Source organism: Neopsephotus bourkii, unplaced genomic scaffold (assembly GCF_033783945.1).
Source record: "Neopsephotus bourkii isolate Nb327-2 ecotype Australia unplaced genomic scaffold, CSIRO-AGI_Nbou_v1 NB_951, whole genome shotgun sequence".
NCBI classification, from domain to species: Eukaryota; Metazoa; Chordata; class Aves; order Psittaciformes; family Psittacidae; genus Neopsephotus; species Neopsephotus bourkii.
Genome location: NW_026901445.1, coordinates 1,193,111 through 1,219,930, shown reverse-complemented (window position 1 = coordinate 1,219,930; position 26,820 = coordinate 1,193,111). Strand labels below are relative to the sequence as shown.

General features: G+C 51.8%; 1 protein-coding gene across 1 annotated transcript; it reads left to right on the top strand.

Moving 5' to 3' along the window:
- Positions 1 to 2,340: 2,340 nt before the first annotated feature.
- On the top strand, positions 2,341 to 24,086 carry PITX3 (paired like homeodomain 3). Its single transcript, XM_061358872.1, has 4 exons — positions 2,341 to 2,604; positions 16,715 to 16,855; positions 21,382 to 21,587; positions 22,584 to 24,086. Exons 2-4 carry the CDS (start codon positions 16,747 to 16,749, stop codon positions 23,145 to 23,147), a joined length of 879 nt encoding a protein of 292 aa, XP_061214856.1. The 5' UTR covers positions 2,341 to 2,604; positions 16,715 to 16,746; the 3' UTR covers positions 23,148 to 24,086.
- The last annotated feature ends 2,734 nt before the right edge of the window (positions 24,087 to 26,820 follow it).

Here is a 26,820-nt window from a genome sequence, read left to right as displayed (position 1 = left end):
CATGGACCCAGCATGGCCAGAAGATCAGTTAGGACACACAGATGGAAACCATGATCAACAATCAACAACTCCACTGCTCTCGGAGAGCAGTGAACACATCCAGCATGAGGAGTGCATCTGCCTGTGACAGAGATGGGAATTTCTTTGAGAACAAACTCTTCCTGGCTGGTGAAAAATGCAGAATGTCAAAGATGCTGAGTAATTCCCTCCCTTTGAATATCTTATCTGCCAAGATGTGAGTCAGGTTCACTTTGGGTTTAGTTTGCTTTTGCTTCCCCCCTCCCCTTTATTTTTTATTTCATGTAAAATTGTAATATCTGTTTCCTGAACCCAGCTGAAGTTCTTGGTAGCAGCAAGATCTGCTACTGCATTTCAACAAGACACTCTGGAGCACTCCCTCCCAAAGACATCCTTCAGGGGTCAGTCCAGCAGTTGTGCTGATGTTGCCCTAAATGAAAGGCTCCTCGTGCAGGTCCCTGGATGGTCTAATCCAGCAGTCTTCACACAGTGCTCAACACGGAACAAGCTTGTGACATACTGCCCAAGGGAGATATCTAAAACCACCTTTGTTTCGTTATTACTTGAAAGCGTAAGCGCTACCTGTGTTTGCCGCAGGCTACTGATGATGAAAGGTTTGGAGAGAGAAGGAAGCAATTCAAAATAAAGTCCCTTCATTGCTGCTCATCCTGAGTAGGGTTTGGAGCTTCCCTGTGGCCTGTGGTGGCAGAGACAGACTGTCCCATGGAAAGTGCTAGTGCTGTTACACTTCAATTCTCTTGATGGAGATGAGCCTATGCCGGGGTTGATTAAAATCTGGGCTGGAAAAAGATGCGGTCTAGTTTGCTGTCATTTTTGGCAGGCAAAAAAGCAGTTAGGCAAACACAAACCCCAGATTACAACCATTAAAAAAACATGGTAATTTCTCATAAGCGTGTCAACATTGTGACTCCTTTTAAACTCTCTGTGTCTCTACTGAATCAATGTGTTTGTGTGTGGTTTTAAACTGTAAGCCATAATGCCTGGGTCTTCTTAACCTCTCTTAACATCCTGTGCTTGTTCGTGTACATTTGTCTTCTTGTACATATCTATATGCCACGTTATGCGTTTAGCAGGCTCCCTAAATATGGCTTGTAAATCACCCGGGGTTAAAATTCACTCCTATTCTCGCAATTTATTTCCTAATCTCTAAAACATGTCAGTGGAAGAGCCTGACAGTGACCTTTGGCATCATAAATCGGAGAACGGGTTGACATGGAAATGACCTCAAGAAAATCAGACCGTAGAATCACGCGTCCAGCTCCCTAAGAGCCTGGCGGGGATAAACCTCTCCCCTGGGCTCAGGCATCCCAAGGCAGGAGAGGCCAACCCCGACTGCTGCAAACCTCTCCCTGTGAGCTCTGGGAGAGAAGGGACGTGTCTGCTCGGAGCGAAATGTGTGTGCAGAAACGCTCAACGCTTGCTGCAGCGGGGACACGCATTCGGCGACACTTCAGGCAGGGATCGCGCCCTGCCCGGCTGCACCGGGATGCTGCCATCCTGAACCTCGGGAGGAGCCAGACTGGAGCCTCAGCTACAAGTACCGTTTGTGTTCCTCGAGAGCTGTTAAGCGGGCGGGAGCGCGGTGTTTCCCGCAGAGCCGGCAGCCTCGCGTTCCCGGGAGAAGCGGCACGGACGATATCGCCGAAGAAGCGCTTGTCGGTACCGCCGAGAGTCGCAACAGCGTGCGCGGTAATTAGCCTGTAATTAGCATCCCCTGCAAGTCCTGCTCCATGCAGCATGTGCAGGGGAACGCATCCAGCAGCCGACTGTGGACTCAGTTCCCCCCCAGAAACCTCTGCCTGGATGGTGACTTTAACTGTAAAGCCCGAATATGCTTGCCGCGCCAGTACTGTCCCGTGCGGATGCCCAACACGGGCTCCAGGATACCGTATCGCCAAGCAGCGAACAGCGCACGCAGGCAATGGTAACGGCAGCGGTAACAACAGTATGTAAGTGTACGTGTACATATGTATTCACACACGGAGACCTCTACAAGCCCCAGGGCTGATGGGGCAGGACGCCTGCCACTGACCGACATCCCCCCTCCTCCGCCGGCCGCTCACCCTGCCCCGGCGCGGCCGTGGCGGAAGCCCCGGTGCGAAGGGACAGGGGCGGGGCCAACGCGGCGGGGGCGGGGCCTACCGCCCTCCTCTGCGAATCCCGGGGCCGGGGCGCGGCGGGAGGAAAATGAGGCGCAGGGCGATTGGACGGCGGGAGCGCAGGGCGGGGCACGGGGCGGGGCCGGGGCGGGCGGTGCTGGACGGGGCGGGCGGCGGCGGGCGCGCAGCTGGAATGGGGCGGGCGGGAGCGGGGTGCTCAGTGCAGCTGGCGGGGGGCGCCGGCCGCCCGCCATAAAGTGAATGGCCAGAGTGAATGGGAGGCAGTCGGCTGGCGCCCTCCGCCCTTCCCGTGAGCCGCGGGCCGGCAGCAAGGCTCAGAGTGCCCGGGGAGCCGGGGGGATTTACTTTCTGACGGCGGCAGAGCAGCCCGGGCCGCGGGGCGGGGGCCAGCTTCGCCCTCTCGCAGGATTAAGGCCGCCCAGCTGAGCCCGCATCTGGAGCCGCTGTAAGTGTCCCTCCGTCCCCGGCCTCCCAGGCGGGGGTCTCCCCTTCTCTCCTCGTAAGCCCCTAGGTACCAGCCCGTCCGTGCAGAGCCGCTCGGCCGCAGCCCTTGCCACGCTGCCACAGGACTAGAGCATCCCCGGCGGGGCGGCTCATTGCGCTCTGCCCAGCAGCTCCGCTCCCGCGGGGCACAGAGCGGCAACCAGGGGCAGGCGGAGAGCGGGACGTTCGATCCCTACCCTGCCACACAGGATAGGTCCCGGGGCTGAGTGCGGCGGAGCTGCTCCCCAGCTCTGCCCCTACAGCTGCCTGCCCGGCGGCGGTGCGCGGCGCCTCTTCCGCTCTGCCCTTGCAGGACACGGCGGTCCCCTGCCCGCTGGTACCGGGGTGCCGCCATCCCAGCCACGCTTCGGGACCACTGCGGACGCTTTCCCGGCGAGCGCTGCCGGAGCCTTCCGCCGTTGCTAAACTTAGTCATTTTCCATTCGGGAGAGTGGGGTAGCGGCTGTTTAAATTAGTCGGGGCTCGCCGTAAATAACGGAGCCGCGGGCTGCGGCTCAGCTGTCTGCAGGATCCATGGGAGAAGGGCGCGGGGAGCAGAGGCGGGGAAAAGGAAGGCAGCCCGACGGTTTTTGGACAGTTGGATAAATGATATTTATGTAACGGGCTGGCTCCTGTTTACAGCAGAGCAGACCTCCCTGCAGGGCCGGAGAGAGGGCGAGCCGGCCCCCGCAGACGGGGCGAACCTGCCCCGGAACGCCGCCTCCGGCTGCGCGCCGGGGCTCCCGGGCGCCTGATCGGGGCTGCGGGAGAAGGAGGAGGGCGGGAAACGCCGAGCTCCGCTGGGAGCTCCGAGCCGCCCCGGCAGAGCGCAGCCGCTCGGCGCTGGGGGGCTGCGGGCAGATCCGGCCGTCAGACCTGCGGGCGATTGCACGGGCTCCGCCGGCTCCCCGGCTGTGGAGGCACGGTGCAAACCGGCGCCCCTCCGTCCCGCTGAGTGCCCGGGAAGCCCGGCCGATCGCAGCGGGCGCCCGACGGAGCCCTGTGCCTGCCGCTCCCCCGGCAATTCCCCGCTCAACGAGTGCAGCCCCGGGGGAAGAGCTACCCCGCCAGCGCGGCACCCCCTTGTCATTCCCCCCGTCCTCCTCCTCGGAGCGGCAGAGAGGGACGGCTTCGCCACGGCTCCGGCGGGGGAGGGCGGCCGCGCTCCGCCGCAGCTGCTGGAGCTCGGTGGGGCCCGGGGGGGCGGTGGGCCCGATGCCGCCGAGCCGGGCACACCTGTCGGCCGCTCTCCCGGCGCCCCCGCGGCCGGACAGCTGGGGGGGGACGGGCTAGGAGGTGGCTGGCTTCCCCCCAGCAGCGCCAGGGCCCCGAAGAGGCGCTGCCGGCGTCGGTGCACTCTCCCCCATCCCCGGCGGGGCTGAGCAGCCCGGAGCAGCCTGCCCCCGGCGAGGCTCCCGGGACCCTGCACAGCTTTCCCACCCGGCTGGCGGGTTGTTGTGGTGCAGAGTTCGGCTGCGCACGGACCGCCGCAGAGGGCACGCTGCTGCAGGGCCCCGGGGTCCGGCAGAGCCCGGTGTGAGCTCCCAGCCGCGGCACCGGTTGGTGCTGCAAGCCGGAGGTGCAGGAACCAAAACCAGTCCCTCACCGGCCTCCCCGTTCCTTTGCCGTAGAAGGAGGCAGCCTTCGGACAATTGGTCCATGATCCGTGCACTTTTTTTAGTAGAGACTAGTGCTAAAGGCAAAGAGGGGAATTTGGCAATCCCCAGACAAGCTTTGTGGGTCCTCCATGCCTGGCGCGGGGCCTTGAGGATGCTAGGAATGAAACGGCTCTACCGCCTCTACGATTTCGGGAGATGCTAAAAGCAACAGCTCAGGAAGGTGCCTTTCGGGAGTGTCACCGCTGTTCCTGTCCTACCTTCCAAAGGCAGGGAAAGGACCTTCTTTTTGGCAATGGGATCAGGGTCTTCCTGGTTCCCTGCAATCCCTCTCAGTCCCTCAGCCTGTTGGTGAGGCAGAGGGATGGATGGGTGTTTGTGCCTTGCTGCGAGGGACAAAGCGCTGTCTGCTGGCTCCTGGGGGACCAGCAGAGCATGGTAGCTGCTTCAGTCTCCACAAATGTCTTCAGAAGCAGAGCAGGGTTTGATTCTTTTTTCGTTATCAAACAATAACACCATGCCCGCTGCTCCTCACAGGGAGGTGTCTTTCCCCAACACTCTGGAGAGGGGTTTGGTTGATTCTGGTGTTTTTCCTGCTGTCATTGGTGTTACTGGGTTTGCGTGACCTGCAGCCCAGGCTCCCCCCCCGGTGAAAGCCCACGTTTATTCCCGAGTTGTTTCCTGTTCCAAGGCACTGGTTTATAAACCGGTATATCTCTCTCGCAGATAAACTGTTGCCTCACTTAATACCTATCATATTTCTATAAGGACTTAATTCAGGCAGTTAATAGATCTGGAAATTGTGACTGGATTGCAAAAGTATTGGTTAATGTACCCTACAGAGAGTTGACAAAAAAGAGTGGCATCTCCTCTCTCTGTCAGATGCTACCCAAAACCTTGAGATTGAGAGGTGAGGCTGACTTTGGAGACTGCCAAAAAGAAAAAGCCAGAAACCTGATCTAGGAGACTGCTCCAAAAGGAAGATGAGATGAGCTGGGGACATAAGGTCTGTCTCGTGACATGTGCCCCAGCTCTGGGGACAGGGGAGGTACCTGGGCTGGGAGCGAAGTCCCAGATGGGGAGAACCAGTATTTTCATGCTGTGTGCTCTGTGTCGGGAAGGCAGCGGGATGAGGCTGTGCGGCCATGGAGGGAGAGGGGGTCAGAAACAGGCTTCTCTGAGCAGGCTCAGCGATTATCTGGCTGTTTGAAAATGGGAGATTGCTATTTACTTAGGGCCCAATGGCAGAGGGGGCAAAGCTCTCCCTCTTACCGGGGCCAAGGGCATCAGGCTGTGCCAAGCCCAGGCATTTGCTGTTGGCAGGGGCACAGCCACCACCAGCTGGCATCAGAGTTAGTGCTGAGGCCGTAGAAAAAACCCTCTCTTGTCAACACCCGGCTGAAATGGGCTGGGGCTTCAGACAGCTGGAGAAAGAGGATTTCTGAGGCCGGCCTGCGCGCTTCCCTTCCTCCCCTTTGTGTGCCGCTCCCCCTCGCCAGCACCCCTGCCCTCCTCCCGCCTCACCTCTGAATATTAATGCCTCTGGCAGATTGGATAATAATGTGACTGGGAATTGAATGAAGCTGGTTATTAGCTCTGGGCTTCCTTGGGGCATTTAAGGGAGTCCACAGGCTGTTCTTGGAGGCTTGGCAGCACAAGGAATGGGGCCGGACTTGGTGCAGAGTGGGTTGCTTCTGTAGGAAAGGACTTGCTCAAAAATCCTCAGTCTCCATCCAACCCCGGAGGAGGACAGGTACGGCAGCCTGGCCAGGGATGCAGATTCCCAGGAGATAGTTAGTGATGGATCTGCTGTTTTCCAGCAACAGTTAAATATTGAAAGTTGTTTTCAGGCAGGAACTAAGAGATCTAGCTGGGCAGAAGCTGGGAAACATTTCTTTTATTATTAGGCTTTATAAAGAGATGGGGAAAAAGCAAGAGAGGTCCTCCTCCTTCTCCCCACCAGTTTCAGAGTATTACCCAGCAGATTCGGGAAGAGGGCCAGTGCTCTGCACACTAAACAAGATATTTCCTGCTGCCTGGCGGGGTACAAGTTCAAGCTCAGAGCCCTCAGTTCTGAAGAGCTGCACCTTATGATCTCTCCTTGGGAGCTACCTAGCCTTCCTGTCGGCAGAGCTCTGGATGCTTAAACACAAAGAGAAGTATTCCTGTTGTGCACAGGAGAGACGGCTCTGTCAGAATTACCTGTTCTGAGCCAGAAATACAACCTCTGTCCCTTGACCCTCAATCTGAGGCTCTTTGCTATGTCCCAAACCACAGCTCCACCAGAAAATAAACATTTACACCCTGTTAACTAGTGCAAAAGAGGAGGGAAACCAGAGCTGAATTTGCAGAAGCTGCTGTTAATTTCGTCCATCTGATTTTTTGACTGTTGAGAGCGTTCAGAGATGCACTAATGGGTCTGTAGCTGCTGGGGATCTCAGCTGATGTGGGGAACTGGGTCCTGCTTGCATTAAATTAACCCCTCAAAATCACCATCAGAGCTAGTGTAAGACACAAGTTCCACAATCCCAAATCTGGGAAGCTAAGAAACACTTTTCTATGCAGGGTGCAGCATGTATGCCCCTCTGTTCCATGTAGTCCTGATCCTGCAGACCGCTCTTATTATATCAATGCATTTATTTGCTACTTGGGGAGGTTCAGTGGGGTGGCACGGGCTGGAAGGCTCAGTGCCTGCAGAGCTGCAGAAAATGAGAAAGTACAAAGATGAAATAGGAGAAACGACCGGACAGTTTGCAGTTACTTTCACCTTCCTCCCTCTTCGTTCCTTTTCCTCCCAATCTCATCTCAAGAAGAAGGAACACCCTCCTCCCATTGTCTTTTCTCCCCCTTCCAATGCTGCTGCTATTTATGCAAGCATTTTCCTTAAAAAAGGCTTATTAAAAATGCCCAGTGAGAAGCATGCAGATATAACTGTAAATCAAATTGACCTGTCTGTGTGTGGACATTTTTATTTACTCCTCTTTCTGAAAAAACAAATAAACAGAGAATCCCTCCCAAATAAAGCAGCTCCCTGCTTAGACTTGAACACACTTTAAAAGAAATCTCTTTTGTTTTAGCCATTTTTATTTCCTGTTTGTTTCTGAGCTTAGACTTGACAATGAAAACCACATGAAATTCCCTTTTTGTTCCATCAGTTTTATTTTTGGTGCCACAATATCCCAACTTCCAGTTCTACAAGTTGGGGTTAGGCGTCTTTTTTTTTTTTGTATGAGTTTATTGCAATGTTATTTTATAAAGTAAATTCATGGAAGTTTTCCTCCAAAATAAAGCAAGTACAAGGATAATTAAAAATATGAAATCTAAACCTTTAAGCTAAATTAATTGAGGCATAGAGGTCAATCTGGATACGTATCCGTACCTAACAAGGGAGACATTCCAAAATGTTGAACAATATGCGCTTTTGTGTCCCGTTTAAAAGGGTTTTGCAGCTTAAGTTGTGTTGGGTGGGTTTAATAATGGTGTTTAAAAAAACTCAGTGCTTGAGCTGAGATGTACCGCGAGTCCGAGGCCATGGTGGGAGGCTGGGGAGCTGCCGGTGGGGTCTGCTGGCGGGCTGGCTGTGGCTTTCTGGGCCGGGGGTATGTCAGCGTGTAAGGTCCCCGTCCTCAGCGCAGCCAGGCTGGCAGGGAGGTGATGTGACCCAAGCGGCAGCGTTTCGAGACAGTTCACTTCCCTCTGCCCCGTCCCTTTTCAATCCGAACCGCTTTGATGGGATTGCCCGGGGGCCAGGCTGGATGAGTAATGAGGGCTCTACAGCTTCCTTTCTTACCCACCCAAACTGCCTACCTCCCAAGGCTCTGCATGGGATGCAGCCTCCAGCAGATGGAAAAACTAAGGATTTAAGGGAAGGAAGGAAAAAAGAAACAGACTTTGTACATAGGCTGTAGGCAGCACAGTGCTTGGATCCTGAAATTCAAACCTCTTGTTTTGGTGCTTGTGATGCCTGTCGTGCCCCTGAATTCAGGGACACAGGGAGGTTTGCCATGGCCCTGAGTGGGGCACCTGGGTGAGAGGCTGTGGGGATGGAGGGCTCCCATCCCTCCCTGCTCACCCACCCGCTGTTCCTCTTCTCATGTCCCCCGATATGCACAATTTAACCATTTGCTGCAGGCACACAGCACAAAACCGGGTGCGCTGTGGGCCTGATCCTGTCAGGGCAGGCTGCTTGCAAAATGCTGTCAGGTTGGACCCAGCGGTGTTTGCAGTGGGGACAGCTAATTGCCTCCCTCGGCCCCCTTCAATGTCTGGGTAAACAGGCTGACCTTCAGGGCATGTTGCAAGGTCCATAAAGGCAGAGTATGGGGGAGCGAGCTCAGTCATTCCTCCTGGAGCCACCCTCCTCCTGTCCCAGCCCTACCTGCTGCAGTATCCTGAGGAAGAGGGGAGGGATACTGCATGCTGAGATCATCCCCTTGTTTTATTTGTGGAAGCCTGTGTCCCACAAGGGTTTTGTTGCCAGAGAGCTTTAAAAAAACAACTATATATATATATATATATAAATTGCTTGGGAAGAAAGAAAGGAAGAAGACAAATCATCAGGAAACCTTACAGCCGGGCGCAGCAGACATCGGCTCCCTCCGGCGCTGCGGGTTGCACTGTGAGACAACACAGCCCTCAGAGTGAGCCAGCCACTTCTGGGCTCTTCTTGCCCTAACCAGCAGAGCCATTTGTTGGTCATGGTGGCTGGTGGGGCTGTCACGGCACCCTCAACAGTCACTACTTTTCCCTTTGCAGCCCCGCAACCCTCTGAGCTCTGCCAGGTTGTTTTAAAGCAACGAACCAGCACCCTTCCCCAGAAAGCAGCTCCTTCCTAGCTGCTGGTTTTGCCAAGTTTTGTCACAGAACAAATGTTTATGATCAAGTCGAACTTCTCCAGAAAGGCTTTCTAGCAGAAGTGCTGATGGATGGCGGACGCCGGCAGCTCCACAGTGCACTGAGGTCAGCCAGCCAAAAGGGTGTGACGTGCCGACAGCATGGCGGGATCCTTCCTGACCTTCAGCCCCCTGCATCACCCGCTTGATTAGGGGCTTTCTTGAGCTTGTTTACTAATTGTGAGAATCATTTACATCTTTGATAACGTCTGAGTCATCCACAGCCCTCCATCTGCATACAAAACTCCTGACAGCAGCTGGAGTCATGCAGCTTCAGTCCTTGATCTTGCTATCTGAGCCTCCCTAAAATGGGCCAACTTTACGGCCGCAAAGATACAGAAATGACCCTGCCATGCTGTTGTGAGCGCAGCCCCCATGGGAATCGGGCCAGTTTCCTTTGAATGCCAGAATAATTAGTTGAATTCATACAATCACCCAAATAAATACAGCCACGCATACCGATCTGCTGATGCCAGCCCCTGCTGCCCTGTGCTGCTGCATGAGCAGCGCGTGTCTGGCTCCTGAGCTGCAGTCAGGCTGCCTGTGCCTCTCATTCCTGCTTGGGACCCTGGTTTGCAATTGTCTCTTCTTGCTCCCAGCTCTGCTTCTGCTCAGCTTGTGGGTACAAGGAGAGATCACGGTCCCTCATACACTGTAGCAGTACAGCTCTTTCCTCAGTGCAGATGCAGGCAGATCCTGCAGCGCTGGCAGGAGTCGCTTTGAAGCTAGCCCATGTTGCTGTGGGAGCAGGCAAGGGCAGGCAGGGACAAGCAGGGTTGGTACATCTGGGCCAGGCCAATGCTGGCGCTGTGCTTTAGCGGGTCCTTTGTTTCAGTTGCGAGATTCTCCCAGGCAGAATTTCTTACAGAAATCAGTTTCTTTTCTCCCTTCCCCAAAGCAAAGGGATTAATTTTCCTGAAGGACTTTTCTTCCCCAGTAATTGCAGACCACGCTCTCCTTCCCAGCACTCCTGTGCCATGGAGCCTCCCTGTGCCAGCAACTTTGTGCGATCTCAATTCGTTTGGGCAAAACTGAGCCTTTGCTGATTTATTTTGTTCCAGATGCCTAACAAACAAAATAAGCCGTAACAAAGCATGGCTTTATTAATATAACTGCATGGTCTGTCAGAAAGAAAATCCCAGCCCTGATGAAGCCAAGGTGCTGAGGTAGAGCATCCAAGGGATACTGGAGTCGCAGCCAGACACAGACCTGCAGTGCAGTGCGTACAAGAATGCAAGAAGTGTGAATGCCACGTTTAGGAAGAAACACAACTTTGCAGAATGTCTGGCAGGGCTTTCCTTCTGGGTTAGGTTTAGCTCTTTGAACCCAAATCATGGTCACCATTTGAAAAACTACCCAGGTAGGCTAAGGGCAGCACTGGGGTCCAAAGACACTAATGCAAATAGCTTGCTTTAAGCCAAACCCAAGTGTGTTGCTCTGTCTCTGCAGACCGCCACCTATCAGGGCCTGCACCGGTTGGGAGCCGCAGGTACACTGCTTGGGGAGGGCAGTGCGTGATGTACAGGGCATGGTTACATCAGGGCTCTTCCCCGGCACAGGGGCATGGCTTGGGCCATCAAATCAGCGAACAGGACAGATTCCATTGTGGGCTTTTTTTGCTGTGGACATGAGTATGGAGCTGTCAATCCTTGGGACGTTTCCATTGTGATAATCCTCCAGAATACAGGCGATTTATTAACCCTCTGCTGCCCAGAGAAAGGTTTTTTGTCATCGCCCCCCTCCACAGCCAGAGACTCCTGTCGCAGCGGAGGAAGGGAGCAGCTTGCTCTCACCTTGCAGGCTGCTGCCAGCCCCCAGGGAATGCACTAGACAGTGTTCAGCAAGGATGTGGACATTTCCCTAGCACCTCTTATCTCAGGATCTGGAAGCACTTAGAGAAATTCTGCTTCATAGCCTCTACCAGTTTAGATAGGTTCATTAACATCATTTCTGAGACGAAGGATGGAGTCCCAGGGCTGCAGAGTGGTTTTACCTACACCATAAACCCAGTCAGCTACAGTGCCTTACCTCCCCATCCTCTCCCCACCTCACAGTATCATGAACTTCTCAGTGGAGCCATGCACAAAAAGAGAAGACGGTGGAAACAGCCTGGACATCCTCTTCAGAAAGCCAGCCCATGCTGTAAGCTGTGGGTAAAAAGCCGACAGCAAGGTCTGCTGCAGCTAGTGTGGTACCACGCTGCTGCAGGTAATGTTCTTGCAGCCCACACCACGTGTGGGGCAATGCCAGGTAATATGCTCTGACAGCTAAAAGATACCAAGCACTACAGGGAGCTTTGGCAGTTCCTCCCAATGGGAGGAAAAAAACCCCAAGCCACGTTTCAGCCTTTAGAGCAGTTCACACCGCTACAAAAGCGCCCAGCAGCAGAGCTCAGGCGTTGGTGCCCAACTGCAAGGACTAAATCAAGAAATAAAGTTTATTATAACCTGTGACTCAGCCCTTGCTGGAGGTCGATGATCCATTTCTGATTGTGCGCCTGAAAGCCAGCCTGGGGCTCTGCACAGCCTGAAGTTTTTGGAGGCACGCAGCTTGCTCTCCTGTCCTGTAATGGCTCTGTGCTCTGGGTCACCAGTTGGCTGCTGCTGTTTATCTTCCAGTGATTAATGGTCGCTCTTGGTTCCTGCTGCAATTCCATTAAGATTAGAGACTTAAAGCTACACTGAGATGTTTAGCAGTGGGTCACCCTGGTCTCCCTGCAGTTGTATTTCTATATTCTTGAGGAAATGAAGTCTTCTTTTGCATCCCATCCTTTTTGCTTTCTAGCTGCAGGGAAAGAACCCCTTGCAGTCAGCATTCGTGTCTGCAGGCAAAGAGAGCCTGACTCTCAGGTCACTGTGCTATTCATGTGCTGTGCAAGCTGTGGCACTTGAAATCCCAGCCCACAGGCGCTCCAATAGCACCATCCCCTGAACACATGCATGTATCCGGAGAACAAAGTGCTCTTCCAGGAGGTTACAGGCACCCTTTGACACAGGGCAGAGGAAGTGGCAAGGACTGTTCCAACTTAGCTCATCCCCTCCTGGGGACCAAAGTACAGAGGCAGATCATCTTCTCGAAAACGTACAGTTAAATAGAGTCCCAAATGTTTATCAGTGCTAGGAGTAAGCCAGCATGCAGGGAACGTGAGCATGAGAGGAGTGAAGCAATCAGCCAGACTCCATTGGGAATCTAGTTACTCCCAGCAGTTTGACTTCTGGGATTGATGGAGCAGAAGGAGACAGCTCTGACCCTAAGACATCTAGTGTAACATCATCCCTTCACCTCAGGGGATGAAAGAAAGAAGACACCACCCCCCATAACTGATTGCAGAGCACCTTTCAGCCTGAGGGATAACCCTGAACCCTTTGTGGAGATCAGCAATCCCAAGCAGAGACTGCAGCTTTCATGGCCCTGGACAGAGACACAAGCAATGGGGGAAGCTCACAGGTCCACAGGGCTATGATGATCTGCCAAAGGGAGTGAAGCCAGGTGCGCTTCCCTCCTACCAGTGGGTCACCAGTGGTCCATGTGTGGCTGCCTAGGGACCCCAGCTGTCATGTCTGTGCTGAAGCATCACTGCATGCCCATGGAAACCAAATAACATCAAAACAGCATGAGATAGCTTTTTTTCTCCAGGTTGACCTGATGAAAGAGGTTCAGCAGGTACCTGCTCCCTCCTGGTAGCGGAGAGTTGAGCAGCACGCACTTGTCACTCCGAAGGCAGCTCTCAGCGGGCAATTTCCACATCACAAAAGCCGCCACTATAATTAGCCTCCCTTGGCTCACAGTCAGCATTTACGTTTCCTTCCCACCCATTCCAAAAAAAACAAGCAAAGGCATCTTTGCTCCTGGGTGATGGAGCAGTGTGTTACTGAGAAGCAGGAGAGAGGTCAGGGGGACCCTTGCTTGCTCTTTTTAGGTAAACAAGGTTGTCCTCCCCTATAGAAGTGCCCTCCCCCTCCTGCCCCAGCGTCCTTGTCTTGGGGAGGCTAGCATTGACCCAGAAATAGGAAGGGGGTGAATTTGGAAGGAGAAAAAGCCTAGAGCCAGAGCTGCTCTCTTTCGCTTGCCTGCACTGTGCCTGTGGGGCAGGGACGGAAGCCCCCAGTCCAGCTGGAGGGACCTGTGCTGCCGGCACTGTTGTATGGGAGCCAGGGAGAGAATACACACATGCAGTGACTGGAAGAAAAGGTGTGTACGTTACAGATTTGGGAACCTTTATCTTTGGGGCAATTGTGTACGTTGATGGAAGAAGATTGAGGTGCCAGAGCAAGGTAGGAGCCAGGGCTACTTTTATGAAACTGAAACCTCTGAGCAAGCCTGGCTGCATGTTGCTGGGACAGGAGCTGTCCCTAAAGAAACCCTTGTTTTATGTTAGTGAGACAAAGACTCAGATGGAAATGATAGATTTGATCTTGTCTAACGATGTTTTTGAGGTGCAATTTCAGTAACTCCCTGAGACAAAGCAAACAACTTAGTAGTAATGCAATGAAGGTTTAGCGTTGACTTTCTTAATGTCTCTGCCTACAGTGAAATCTAGCCAGCATGGAAGAAAGCTCCTTTAATTAAACCCAAAAAGGCTGTATAATCTAAAGTAATACCTACAGCCTTTTGTGTCAGTGGCATGGGATTGCCTTTGGGTAAATACATTAGTACAGAGCTCACGTGCTGTCCCCACTGCAGACTTTTCCTGCTTTCATAACCATGCTGAGCAGATCCCCCTCTCCTTTTGCTTTTGATTCTCTGTGAACTGCTTACAGCAAGCTGAGAAAGCCTGCCTTGAAGGTACCGTGTAGGCCACATGCGATAGGTATGTAATTACATATATATAAGATCTTCTCTGAAATCCTCCTAGTTTAAAATTCAGTTCAAAAAGCAAACTTGTTCATAGCCACAAGTCCCAGTTTCAATTTGAATATGGGCCACACTGTAAAACCTGTTAATCTAGTGCCCACTGCTTCTCTGAGGCAGGCCAAGCACATTATGTTGTGCTCAGCAGCTTGGATCAACCTTGTAATCACTGCAATGGTGTGGTTCAGGATGGGGAATGAATTTTTAATGTACCTTGAGCCTCGTACTGTCATTTACACCTGTGAAACCAGCTGTAAAATACTCCTCCATCGTTTTCCAACCCCACTCCAGTTTGCATAGGTGAACGCAATGCAAGACATGCAAAAGGACTCTCAAACCAAAGAGGACCCTGCACAGGAGGACACTGTCCTTCAGTTACAGCAAGGCGAGAGTCTGAATTCCTCCTTAAATCTGGTCCAGTACAGAGTCAAGCTCTAGAAAAGAGGAAATTGTGCTTGACAGATGCAATCATATGCAAATGGCTGTAGAAGAGGGGAAATTATCATCTACAAACATTGGGCAGAAATTCCATCTGCCGCTGCCTCAAGAAGGGCTCTTAATAAATTCTGAGACAGCAAAGTGACACACATCTTAATCAAGACTTAATCCATGGAATTAATTCACTGCGCGTTTCTGCATAATTCTGAGAGTAATACTAAAAGCCATAGCAATATCAGCAGCAGATGGACTTCCCCTACTCCATGCAAAGGTATTAAAGAAAACACAGCCCCTGTCACATCACTTCATGTACATACACATGGCAAAAAGCAACAGGGCTGTGCCCTGCCGCTGCCAGGAGCTTATACAGCTGGTGGGCATCAGAGGTCAGGCTTGCTGTGAGGTAGAAATAGAAAGCAGCCTCACAGCAAAGACAGAACCCTTGCCACTTCTCTCTCACAGAAGTCCGGAGGGAGGCAAAGGTCTGGGATACTGACACCAGGTCCATTTGTTAGATACTGCTTTTGGAGAACACTGATTGAGGCCAGTGTAGAGATGGATTCATCAGCACCTGTGAAAGGCTGGGGATGGAGGTCAAGCGAAGGGGAGAGCAAGGGAAACTGCTGGGGGATTGTGAGTGACATCTGCTGCATAAGCCAGGCGGATAACCATTAGAAATGGCTCCCTGCCCTCTCACCACAGCCTGGAAAGCATGCTGCAGGTATGGGGGTCAGCCTTGCCAAGGGCCCTGGCGGCAGCCCTGCTCAAATTGACAGGAGGTTTTAGACAGCTCTGAAAATACATTCTTAGTCACTGTCATCCACCTCCAAAGGAGGTGCAACAGCTATGTGATTAATCTCTTGTTTACATGTCTAAATGCTAGTGCAGTCCAGATGAAATACTGCCTTCAGCAGGCTGCCTCCCTGACACACATGGATTTGAGGGGCCAGGCAATCCTTCACCAGCTAGAATCCAGACTTCACAACTGACAACACCTGGTCCAAACCCCCCTAAACCCAGGGATCCCAGATCCAGGCATGGTGCCTCAGCTGCTATTCTGTTTTAGAGAGGCTCCTTAGCTGGGAAGGTATTAGCTGGAGTGACTAGAGTTTCAGGAGCTGCTGTGGTCCCCTCGAAGCAGTCCAGCCTTTACAAACTTTTACAGCTGCATTGGTAGCAATGCATTATCCTGTATGTGGCAGGGTTGTGACTTGAAACTCAGACTGAGGGCTAACACAGGGCCAGCTCAGCCTTCCAAGGTGATGTGGCTGGACTTGTAGCACCTACTGCCTCATGCCTACCTCTTCATGAGTGTCCAAGCGTGGGCAAGAACAAAGCAGTGCTCTTGGCTCTGAGTTCTGGGCAATACAGGTGGAGGGTGCAGTGGCCTTGAGGAAGAGCATGATGAGAACAATTGATCCTGGGACAGAGAGATGTGGAAAGAGGTGGTAGAGGAGTCCCAGTGGTGCCTGTAGTGGTGCCACCAGCTTACCAGCGGGGATGCTTTCAGCCACGGTAGATGGCTCACAGGCACAGTATGGTCACTTGAGGCTGGCCTTCAGCCAGGATGACCTAAGGCTGGAAGCGAGCTGGTGCTGCAGCCGGGATCGCTCATTCCCAGGCACCCAAGGGTGTGTAATGTGATTCCTGTGTTAATTCAGGCTCCAGAGATCCTTATGTACCCTGAAGGAATCAACTTGCACTGCCTGAGTCCCTGCTCAAGGTAGTGGCTGTGCAGACAGACATGTCTTCCTATCAGTACCATGCACAGGAGTGATTTTCTTTTGGGATGAGTGCATGTACATCTGCATTAGTGCTGTATGGACAGCGGTACTTGGGCTTGACTAGTTTGTGGAGAAGCAAGGGAGAAAGAGGAGGGAAGCTAGGCAGGGAGGATGGGAGAGGTAGGATGTCTGGGGAAGGTGCTAACAGCCCTCGGCTGGCCCAGAAGCACTTCCTCAGATCTCCATTACACAGCATGCTCCTGGTGTTGCTATTTCAGTCTGAATGTCACCTATAAATTGCAGGCTCTTTCTCTGAAGGCTGCAAATAGAAGTGTCACTAGATGATCTTTGATTTATAGGGAAGCTCAAGAGAAAGCCTGGCATGTCCATTTTCCAGCTAGGAAACTCTAAGGGGTCCAAGGATGACACAGGGATCCTTTGCTTTTCCTAGACCTTTCCGGAAGGGTTGGCAAGTCCCTCCCAGAGGAGCTAGGGAGAGGTCACACAAGAGATCCATCTCCCTAATCCCTCTGTGTTTACTGCTTTTTCAGATTCCACCTCTTCTGCCAGCCATCCCTGCCCCATGGATTTCAACCTGCTGGCAGATGCAGAGGCGCGCAGCCCAGCCTTGTCTCTCTCAGACTCTGGAACCCCTCAACACGAGCACAGCTGCAAAGGACAGGACCACAGTGGTGAGTGCAAGGCTCAGGATGCAAAGGCTCCAACCTGTCCTTGCAGGTGGATCCACGTGGCCAATGGCTTGCAGGAGCTGGATGTGGTGCTCCTGGGGAACCACTGAGCTTGCTCTTGTACCATGAGCCAGCATGGTGCTGCGGCAGCACCGCATCCCAGCAATCAGGGGGAAGGTGCAGGGGCGTATATCACAAGGACAGCCATTGGGAAGGCAAGAGATCCATCCCAGTGATCAGATTGCCTGGGCCCAGGCAGGAAGCCATGGCAGGCAGGAGCTAGGCAAGCCAGGTCACTGGCCAACCAGGATTTCATTGTATGTGCCTAAGCCAGGTCCCCAGAGCAGGAGAGCAATGCCTGCAATATGGGAGATCTCATCTCGGAAGGGGATGAAACCTAGTTTGAAACTGGCTTTGTTTTGTTTCGTTTGATTGCTTTTTAAAAAGCCTGTGCTTAAATTGCTTAGGTTGAAACTTTCCATGCTACAGGTTAACCTTGGGCTGAACTTCCCGGGGTCAGGCAATAAGGAAGAGAAGTACTGTCATGCCCTTGCTTTAATTGAAACAGCCTGCTTACCTGTGCCGTGGTGCAAGGCTCCACAGTGAGCTGCTGATGTCTCAGGGAGGTGCCTCTGACCATTCCCAAAGGCTGAACATACCCCAGGCCTACCACATTCTTTATCAGGCTCTGAAGTAGGAACATCACTATTCACACCTGGCTCAGAAATCAGCTACCAAACACCATGGCTTCCCCTGGATTTTGCATCTGCCCTGTGACTGCTCCATCCCTTGTTACTCCGGGTGCAGCAGGACAACCAAAGCTGCCAGTGCCAGCACGAGAGGAGGTGAGGGCTGTGGACAGCCTGCTGCTCTCCGTGTAAAGCCTTCAGGCTCACCCACAGGCAAAAGCTAATAAGCATAATGATGCAGGTTAAAATTCCCCAGAGTGAGTATCATGAAGGGAGTTAGGCTGGAATAACTATGGTCAGAGAATCCACCCGCCGAATTCCTCGTTGCACACATACCTTAGTTGGGCACATCCCCAACCAAGCTCAGTGGCTCCTCATCAGCTGCTTTGGATGCACGGCGGTCATCCCCATTCAAGTGGCCTTAACGATCAAGCCCACCCTGGCACGCCGCAGAGCTGCCAGTTTAGGAGCTGCCTTTTTTTTCCATTAGGCATGAACAGCTAATTCCAGATATGACCACAGTCGTTTCATTGAGTGGGTGAACGTGCGCAAGATATATTCCACAGTCTATTTTGGGATGACAATAAAATGCTGGGTGCCTGGCTACGTCACTCACCACTGCCTTGGTCTAGAAATAAAATGGTGCTGGGAGGTGGGTGTCTTCCAGCGCTACCTGCACAAAGAGGCTGGTGGGCACCGATGTCAGGCAGAGCAAAGCGCACCACCAAGGGCTGCCCAGGCCAGGCCAGGGCAGGGCTGCGCTTCTGGCACTTCTTGCCTCTCTTCTCTCCTCCTCTCTTTCGTTCACCTGCAGTGTAAGAGATCCTGAGGAAGGGAGCACAAACCTTGCTTGTCTGGGCTCAGCTGTCTGACTTCCCAAGTGCTTTCTATGGTGTGGTGTGTGACACCCCCTTCCATTAGGTTTCATCAGGCAGCACAGGTCAGTGGGAGAGCAACAATGAAGTAGGATGTGGTGAGAAGCTGCCCTGCATCTCCCTATATTCTTTCTGCTTCTCAATATGGATTCAGGACAGCAAAAGGCCCATTGTTTCTGCAAGGTCCCTTTTTTCCCTGTATTACCATGCTTCTGGTCCCCACTGCAATGCCCAAGCTCTGCACCATTTGCAGAGGGCACTTCTCCCCCGCCTATAGAAGAAGCAGAAACAGAGATGATGCTGCCTATAAGCAATGCTCAGAAAGAGCCACAGGTAGCAGGTACAGAAATAGAGATCAAAAAGAAGAATTTGTAGCTGCAGAGATTTTTCCAGATTCAAAGTCAGGACTCCTTGGACTTCACAAGATCTATGAAAAGTTCTACACCAGAAGGCATAGAGAAGAGCAGTAATAACTCAAGACACTTGGTGAGCTTATCCACCCACTTGCAGCCTATAAGCCAGTGGTACCTTTGCTCCATTTTCCTTCCCCCTCAGTGTAGTTTCTTCCTGCAATGAAGAAGGGCAGTCCTTCATCAGGAGCTCCTGATGAAAGCACAGCCTCTGTTCCGCAGCAGCCCCTTTGGAAATGCGCATTTGTCAGGGGCTCCTGTGGGAACAACTCCTGTGTGCATCAGGCTCTTAATTAACCCAGACTCAGCAGATGAACAAACAAACCAAATGTTGTCTCTTCATCTGTACTGAGCCATTTCTAATAACTAGCTCAGACACAGTGGCATCACTCCGCTTTTAATCTGTTTTAGAGATGGATAATGCAGGAATCTCCCTCTTCCAACACTGGCTTAGAGCACTGAGCTGGAGGAATCAGATTTATCTCATTGGCAAGAACCACTATAGAAATGGATCTTAAAAAGTTAAGAGCATTCTTCCAAGACTTCTGTTGAACATGGGATCCCCATGTGAAGATGCTCATGGGAACAAGGAGAGTATGAGACCAGAGCCGGCTCACTCTCCTTGCATTGGCTTTCCTGCTGGTGGCTAACATTAAATGTGCCACAGAAGTGGAGGTGGCTGGTGGGGACCCTGCGGGGAACCCACATTGCTTCAGTCAGTGCAATGCTTACCCATAGAAACAAACCCTTTCTGACTGCACCTTGCTGTCCTTCATGAAGAATGTGTGCCTCTCCTGCAAATGCTCCCTGTGACTCCAGCATTGCTCCCTTGGGAGGAGGGCAGGGAGGGTTTTCCCTGGAACAGCAGGAAGAGGTTTCTGAATTAACACAGATCAGAATAGTGGCACCAGGTTCCTGGGGCACGAGGTTCTCTCAGGGCTGGGCTCCGTTAAAGCACCTGCTGTTGGGTACAGCACAGCCCTGAAGAAGAGACCCTTCTCTCCTGGGGCTCAGGTGCTTTTCAGCCTCTCCCTATAAGCTTTCTCTTTTCCATTTAGCTTTCATGAGGCATATTTTTCCAGAGCATATCTGTCTGACTTGAGGAACCCTGTTATTTTTCTTCACCCAGCTGTATTCCAGGTTACTGTTTTCTTGGCTCCCTGCTTTTTAAGGGGCTGGATACACTTTTCATGTTAGGATTTTTCTGGACTTTGAAGCCTTTTAGGCTAACTTCCACTTAAAAATTCCAACCAAACAAGAAATACTTTTAATCTGAATCTCACCAGAGTGATGCCAGAATTTTTTAAAGGTTTTCTTCCAGATGCAACAGTTTGGTAACTTTGCAGTAATTTCTACTTAGTTTAGCTGAGTATTTCCCACTGTAAAACAACACCTCTCCCCCCACAAGAAATCCTTGATTTTCAGTTGGGACTGCTTCACTGTGCTTCTAGGTCAAAAGAAGAAGGTGGTGAACATCACAAGCTACTTATTTTCTCCGGAATAAAGTGGTTCTGTGGTGACTTACCTTGGTTCCCAGCAGAATTAAACACAAGCTGTATCTTTCCTCCCTATAGTTGTCCTCCATTGTTCAAGTGCTCAAATGTGACATTTTCTTCTGACAATGGAAGATGTTTATATTTGCCTTGTGCCCATTTGCAGAGTACTGACAGCCCCAGGAGGGGCAGTGGCACAGGGAAGTACCTGATGCCCACCTCCAGCCACAGCAGCCCAAAGCTCAGAGTTAAGGCCTGGGTTTAACACCTGGGAGGAGGCTGACCTGTACTTTCAGTTAGATACCAGCTGACCACTGGAGAGTTTCAGGATGTTCAGTTAAGGGCCACAGAATGAAAGATGCTGCTTCTAGGAAGGGGATCTAGGAGGGTGCGGTGGAAGGACAGGGAGATGTTGGAGTACTTCATGATAAGTTCTAAGAGTTAGTAAGTAAGCCTTTTCCTACTTTTAAGAAATGGATGTGCACCCAAGTAAGAAGGTAGAGGAGGAAGAAGGGAGGAAGGACAAAATAACTAAATCTGAGAAGCATGAATTTTTAAGAGCCTCAACCTGCTATCATTGGCAGTTTGCCTTTTCCCATTATTTGTCCTTAAAACCTCTATGGATCTTTTGCTGTAAGTGCCAGTTTCTGTTCACTTTTTCTGAAGGGCACCTAGGCAGAAAGTTTTAAGCAGAGTAAGAACCTGCTGGCCTGGGTAAGTTCTGTCACTATCTTCTACCTTAACTGTGACCAATGAAAACCAGAGACTGGAAGCCTGGGAGATCCAAGTCCAGTCACTTGGAAGCTGACATCCATTACGGCAGTTAAACAAGAGCAAGCTGTGCTGCAGCAAGGGGCTGTTGGTTTTGGTGCAGGGTGGATGCCTGCTCACAAGGGCAAGGGAGGGAGATGGGACCACGCCTGTAGGTGCAGCTGGAGCTGCTGGTGGCCACAGCAGATGGGGACCTGGCATGCACTGGCTGCCCCAAGGACGGACTCTCCAAATGCATCTAAGCCTCCAAGTTAACTCAGGAGATCTCTCCCATCTTTCTGTTTCTTGCAGACACTGAGAAGTCCCAGCAAAACCAGACGGACGACTCCAACCCTGAAGACGGCTCACTCAAGAAGAAGCAGCGGCGGCAGAGGACGCACTTCACCAGCCAGCAGCTCCAGGAGCTCGAAGCCACTTTCCAGAGAAACCGCTACCCAGACATGAGCACCAGGGAGGAGATTGCAGTCTGGACCAATCTGACGGAGGCACGAGTGCGGGTAGGACTGCGGCCCTCCCACCTTCCTGGGCCTCATCTGGTGGGGAGGAAGGCAGCTCTGATACAAGCCACCATGTTCCCCACAAACCAAGGAAGTAATTAGGGGCACCAGAAAATTTCCTATCTTAGAAACACCTCACCAAGCTCTAAAATTTGACACATCAGCCACATACGTACTCCATGCTGGTAGTGTGTTCCCATCCAGTGCCACCTTGTAATAACATAGAGAGGTGCAAAGTCCAGGGTCTGCCCCACAGAACCCCACTAGCTGCTGCCCTGACCCAGCAGACCCTTTCCTTGCAGTGCCATTGTCCCCCAGCCTTAGCCTTGTTGGAGGTCACTCTTTGGGGTTCCCAAACCACTGTGTGGTCACAGGCATAGCGTGGCAAAGCTCCAGCTGGAATCAGAGCTTCTCTCTGCTACTAGAAATATGAGTTAGCAGCACCATCAATAGCCTTCCAGCAGCTTCCATGCTCTAGGAAGTTACATTGTTTGAGTCACTCCACCACCAACAGATTTTCCTGTTAGGAGACAGACTTCTAACACCTCACCCCGAGCTGGTCCTGAAGTGAAGTTAAAACAAGAGAGGTTATTTCCTCCACTCAGCAGCTCTCAAATGACATCCCGCAAATACTTTGCTCCCAACTCACACAACCCGAACTGTTCCTCCTGGGCTGTGGTCACTCAGAAATACAGCAAGTATTTTCCTCCCTTTTCCTCATACAAAGGGCATCTGTTGGTTGAGTGAGGTGGGTTATTCTTTGGGTTGTAAAATGGCAGTGGCTGGGCTTTGATCAAGGTGGTGATTCTTGCTGGGAGATGACCCTGCAGCCCAGACATCTTGCTGCAACCCTTTCCTCATGCTCAGTCTCACAGCTCCCGGGGAGCATCCCCAGCCCTACAAAAGCTCTTGCCTTGCTGGGCAAAGAGACCAGGGCAAGGCCCCTTCCAGGGACAGCCTGGAGTGATTCCCATCCCCTCCCTCTCTCTCTCACAGGTCTGGTTCAAAAACCGCAGAGCTAAGTGGAGGAAACGGGAGAGGAACCAACAGGCCGAACTGTGCAAGAACAGCTTCGGAGCCCAGTTCAATGGACTGATGCAGCCTTACGATGACATGTATTCCAGCTATTCCTACAACAACTGGGCCACCAAGGGGCTTGCCACCAGCCCACTCTCAGCCAAAAGCTTCCCATTCTTCAACTCCATGAACGTCAGTCCCCTCTCCTCCCAGCCCATGTTCTCCCCACCCAGCTCCATCACCTCAATGACCATGCCCTCATCCATGGTCCCTTCTGCAGTGACCGGAGTACCAGCCTCCAGCCTCAACAACCTGGGAAACATCAACAACCTGAATAGCCCAAGCCTCAACTCTGCTGTCTCATCCAGTGCCTGTCCTTACGCCTCAACAGCCAGCCCCTACATGTACAGGGACACATGCAACTCCAGCCTGGCCAGCCTGCGGCTGAAGGCCAAGCAGCACGCTAACTTCACCTACCCGGCAGTGCAGACGGCAGCTTCCAATCTGAGCCCTTGCCAATATGCCGTAGACAGGCCCGTATGAAGGGCTGCCCTCCGCCAACCAGGGACTTGACCTTAGCCTGACAAAAGGAGACCTTTAGCCCTACAACAGCGTACGTACTGCAGAGAATGGGAGTGAACGCAGGAGAGCAAGACAGCGAGAGAGCAAGAATGAGAGGCGAGCAGGCAGACGGACCTTGATGAAGATTTGTCTAACTATCGTATGGTGAATTTTGACTGTATTTCCCTTCCCAAACCCCTTCCCCTCTTTGCCCACCAAACCTTCTCCTTTGTGGTAAAGAAACCAAAACAGTCTACTGGAAGCCCTACAGGGAAATAGGAGCCCCGACGTGTAGGGTGCCTGACCCATGGGCAGCAGAATTGAATGTGTTTCTATCTGCCCCTCTGAGCCCCACAAGGGAACAGCTAGGAACAGGGCAATGCAGGCTGCCATTTGGTGCTTGGATGACCCCTTCTTCCTGCACACATGCAAGATTTCAGATGGAGACATCTTGCCCACATATTTATCACACAGCCAGTAAAGAAAGCCTTGTCTCAGTCGGTTGGCATTGTTCTTTATAATGCATATATACACATAGCCCTTCAGACTTGAAGACTTTAGGACCTGGGAGTTGTAAGAATATGTGTGTGTATATATCTCCTATATATACAAATACATATATAGACATTAAAACATGCTTTTTTGTTTTGTACATGAAATAATTTACAATGTAGACCTTAAAACCAAAAACCCCATAAAGCAAGCACATCCACTGAGGCAACGTCCTGCCTGTCATGCTTTACTGCTTCAGTCATTTCCAGTCAGACAGGAACACTTTTGCCAGTGTGCATCCAAAGCATCCCCTTTTGCAACAATCAGCTACCCCCTGCACATCTTCCCTTCCTTCCCTTCTCCAAATCCCATTTCCAAACAAGATAATAAAATAAAAGTTGGCACAATCCCTTTAAGGCATCTGCCTGTCTGGTTATTGAGAGCATGAACCTGCGTCTGAAGACTGAAATAAAGAGCCAGCAGCCCAGGTGGAAGCAAGCATCCTTGGGAATATCAGCACAAGGAGGCCTGAGGTTTGGAGGAGCCATCTCTGTTCCTCGCTCACAAATCAAACACTTGATCCCGCAGGACAGGAAAAGCCACAGTCACAGCTTGAAGGGGAAACCAAGCCCCCCCTCACCCCGCTCCCTGCCTGCATGCACCCACTGCAGCAGGAAGGTTGAGCCTCTCCTGGCTCAGGTTTCCCCACTGTGCTGGATGGGGCCAGTGCCTTTGGGCTCCTGGTAGGCCAGGATAGGGAAGTGCCTCCAGGCACTCCTGCTCCAAAAAGCCATTCCCAGGGGAGAGACCAGCTGCAGCAACCCGCCCTGCTATCCTGTCCCGCTGCTAGCATGCCCTGGTGCAATTTCTGCTGGGAAAGCTGTAAAATCAGTGGCTCTCTGGAGATGTACAGCACCATGGGATCCTGCTGCTTCAGCCAGTGCGGAGGGATGCAGCTGGCTGCCCCAAGGGCCCAAGGAAGCTCCACAGGTAGGAGAGGAGCAGGACATCCCTACCCAGTGCAGCCTCCTTTCTCTTCACCAGGCATATGCTCCAAGGGGAAAGCACAGTCCTTATATCTTACTCTCCTCTCAGGAAAAACAAAGGCAAAAAAACACCAACACACAAAACCCCCCAAACCCAATACATCATCACAACAAACTATCTTATTTGAATGAATGGGACAAGCAAACCTGGTATAAACTAGGTTTATATATTCTTATCATGCGGAGAGGAAGAAAGTTCTTTGCTCAGAAGGGATCCTTACTAGAACATAGTAAGAGATTCTTCACAAGCAAAGCATATGAACCACTCAATCCTTGCCAAAGACTGTTCCACAGGGAGCAGCTGCTACTGAAGGTATTGGTGAGCAGATGCTGAAAGCAGCCACCAATGTTAGTCCAACTTCACTGTAACAAAATTATTCTTTACTCTGAGCTAATCCAAAACAAGGGAGCCAAATTAGCCTGCACTGAAACAGCTACCACTGGAAGCACAACCCTGTCTGCAAAGGGCACTCAAAGATCAAGCATAAACATCTAAAACACAGATGTAGCACATCTGAGACAAGACCGTTCATTGTAACCTGGATTGTACCTTGCCACTGGCAGGCAGTGCTACTGCTCTGAGCTGGAGCCTCCATCTAGCAGCCTTCCCACCAAACACATACATCATCTTAATATTACCGTTCGAATTGATGTTACCCCTGACCAGTCTGATTCCAGAGCAGGACAGACTCAGTCACTACCCACATGAGGCAGCTGGTGCATGTGGCCAATGGCTCTGCTGGCTGGCTAGTTTGTTCAGGTTTCTTTTTCCCAATCCTGTATGGAGAAGATGGTGGGGTCTGTTTCTGTGGTCAACGTCACTGCACCATGTAGTATCCAGACCAGATGGGGAAACACACACCAGCTGTGAGCTGAGAGTGCTTTGTACAGTGGCACCAAATAAATGACACAACCTCCAGAAAACTCTGGTGCAGACACCAGAGACGGCCAACAGCAAATAACAACATGAGCAAGTTGGCAGCAGAGCTCCGGGAGAGGTCCTCTGCTTTCCAAATGCACCTGCCTTCCTGATGCAGCTGAGCCAGTACAGCCTCCCACATTTTGGCTTCCTCCCCATGGGTCCAGGACATGGACATCATGCTCTCTGGTCCAGCACAAATACAGCAGGTGTCCTACAGGCTTTCTCAGGACCTCTCCAAGTCACCAGTACCTCCCTAGCTGTACCTCCTTGGTACTGCAACCCAAGCAGGTGGTTTTTAGCAGAGTCTTGCTTGTTCTAAAGACCTGCTAGGCAAGTAACTTTGTCACTGGATACGTCCCAATCTGCACATTTAGCAAATGCACATTCTCCTCCATCATCCAGGACATTAATGGAAATGCTGAACAAAACTAGATCCAAAACAGATGTCCTTGAACTTCACTCAACAGACCCCTCCGTTTTCAACAGTGAACCGTAGATGACTTTCTGGGTATAATTATCCAATGGGTTTAGTATCTACCCAATATCCAATCTACATCATCCTTAAAACCCACTTAAATAGCAGCCAGGACTCTTCACCGTACTCTTACCCTGCCATAGAAGAAGATCAAACCAGATTCTGCTCTTGGCAGATCCTTATGGCCCCTGCTCATCTACACTGCTTGCAAGTAATGAGATTCTTTGTGTCAGCATTTTTTGGGCGGTGGGTGGGTGGATGGGTGAAGGATTTAACTGTCAGCAGTTCCTGGCTTTTGACCCCAGTCCCCATTTCAAAGGAGGGGTACAAAGCTTGCATTTTACAGTCTTCCCATGCCTCAGTGTCCTGCAGTAGCTCTCCCAGATAACAGCAACTATTTCTGGGGTTGCTCTGCATGATGTTCACCACTCCCAGTAGATCTGAAAAAATTCTGTTTATCTAAGTACTCTCTTACTTGGGCTTTCCTTATTCGAGGCCCAGATTTCTAGCCCCCATCACCTGCAGGGCCTGTGCTGTCCTTTTCCCCGATGCAAAAGTGTACCAAAGAGTGGCTGCCCCCAGCGTTTCCCCTCTCTGCCGAAAAGCAGCACAGCACCATCCCTGGTTATTCTCTTACTAATGGAGACTTGCTCTGAGCATGCTTGGTGCGTGCTACCTGTAACCACGGTCCCTCTATCACAGAGCGCCGAACCGCAAGCT

What these genes read in the sequence shown, in the direction of transcription:
- PITX3 (XM_061358872.1), top strand. Translation starts at nt 16,747, where the DNA reads ATGGATTTCAACCTGCTGGCAGATGCAGAGGCGCGCAGCCCAGCCTTG. An exon ending in CAAAGGACAGGACCACAGTG is followed by an intron (nt 16,856 to 21,381) that starts GTGAGTGCAAGG and finishes TGTTTCTTGCAG; the next exon opens with ACACTGAGAAGTCCCAGCAA. An exon ending in TGACGGAGGCACGAGTGCGG is followed by an intron (nt 21,588 to 22,583) that starts GTAGGACTGCGG and finishes TCTCTCTCACAG; the next exon opens with GTCTGGTTCAAAAACCGCAG.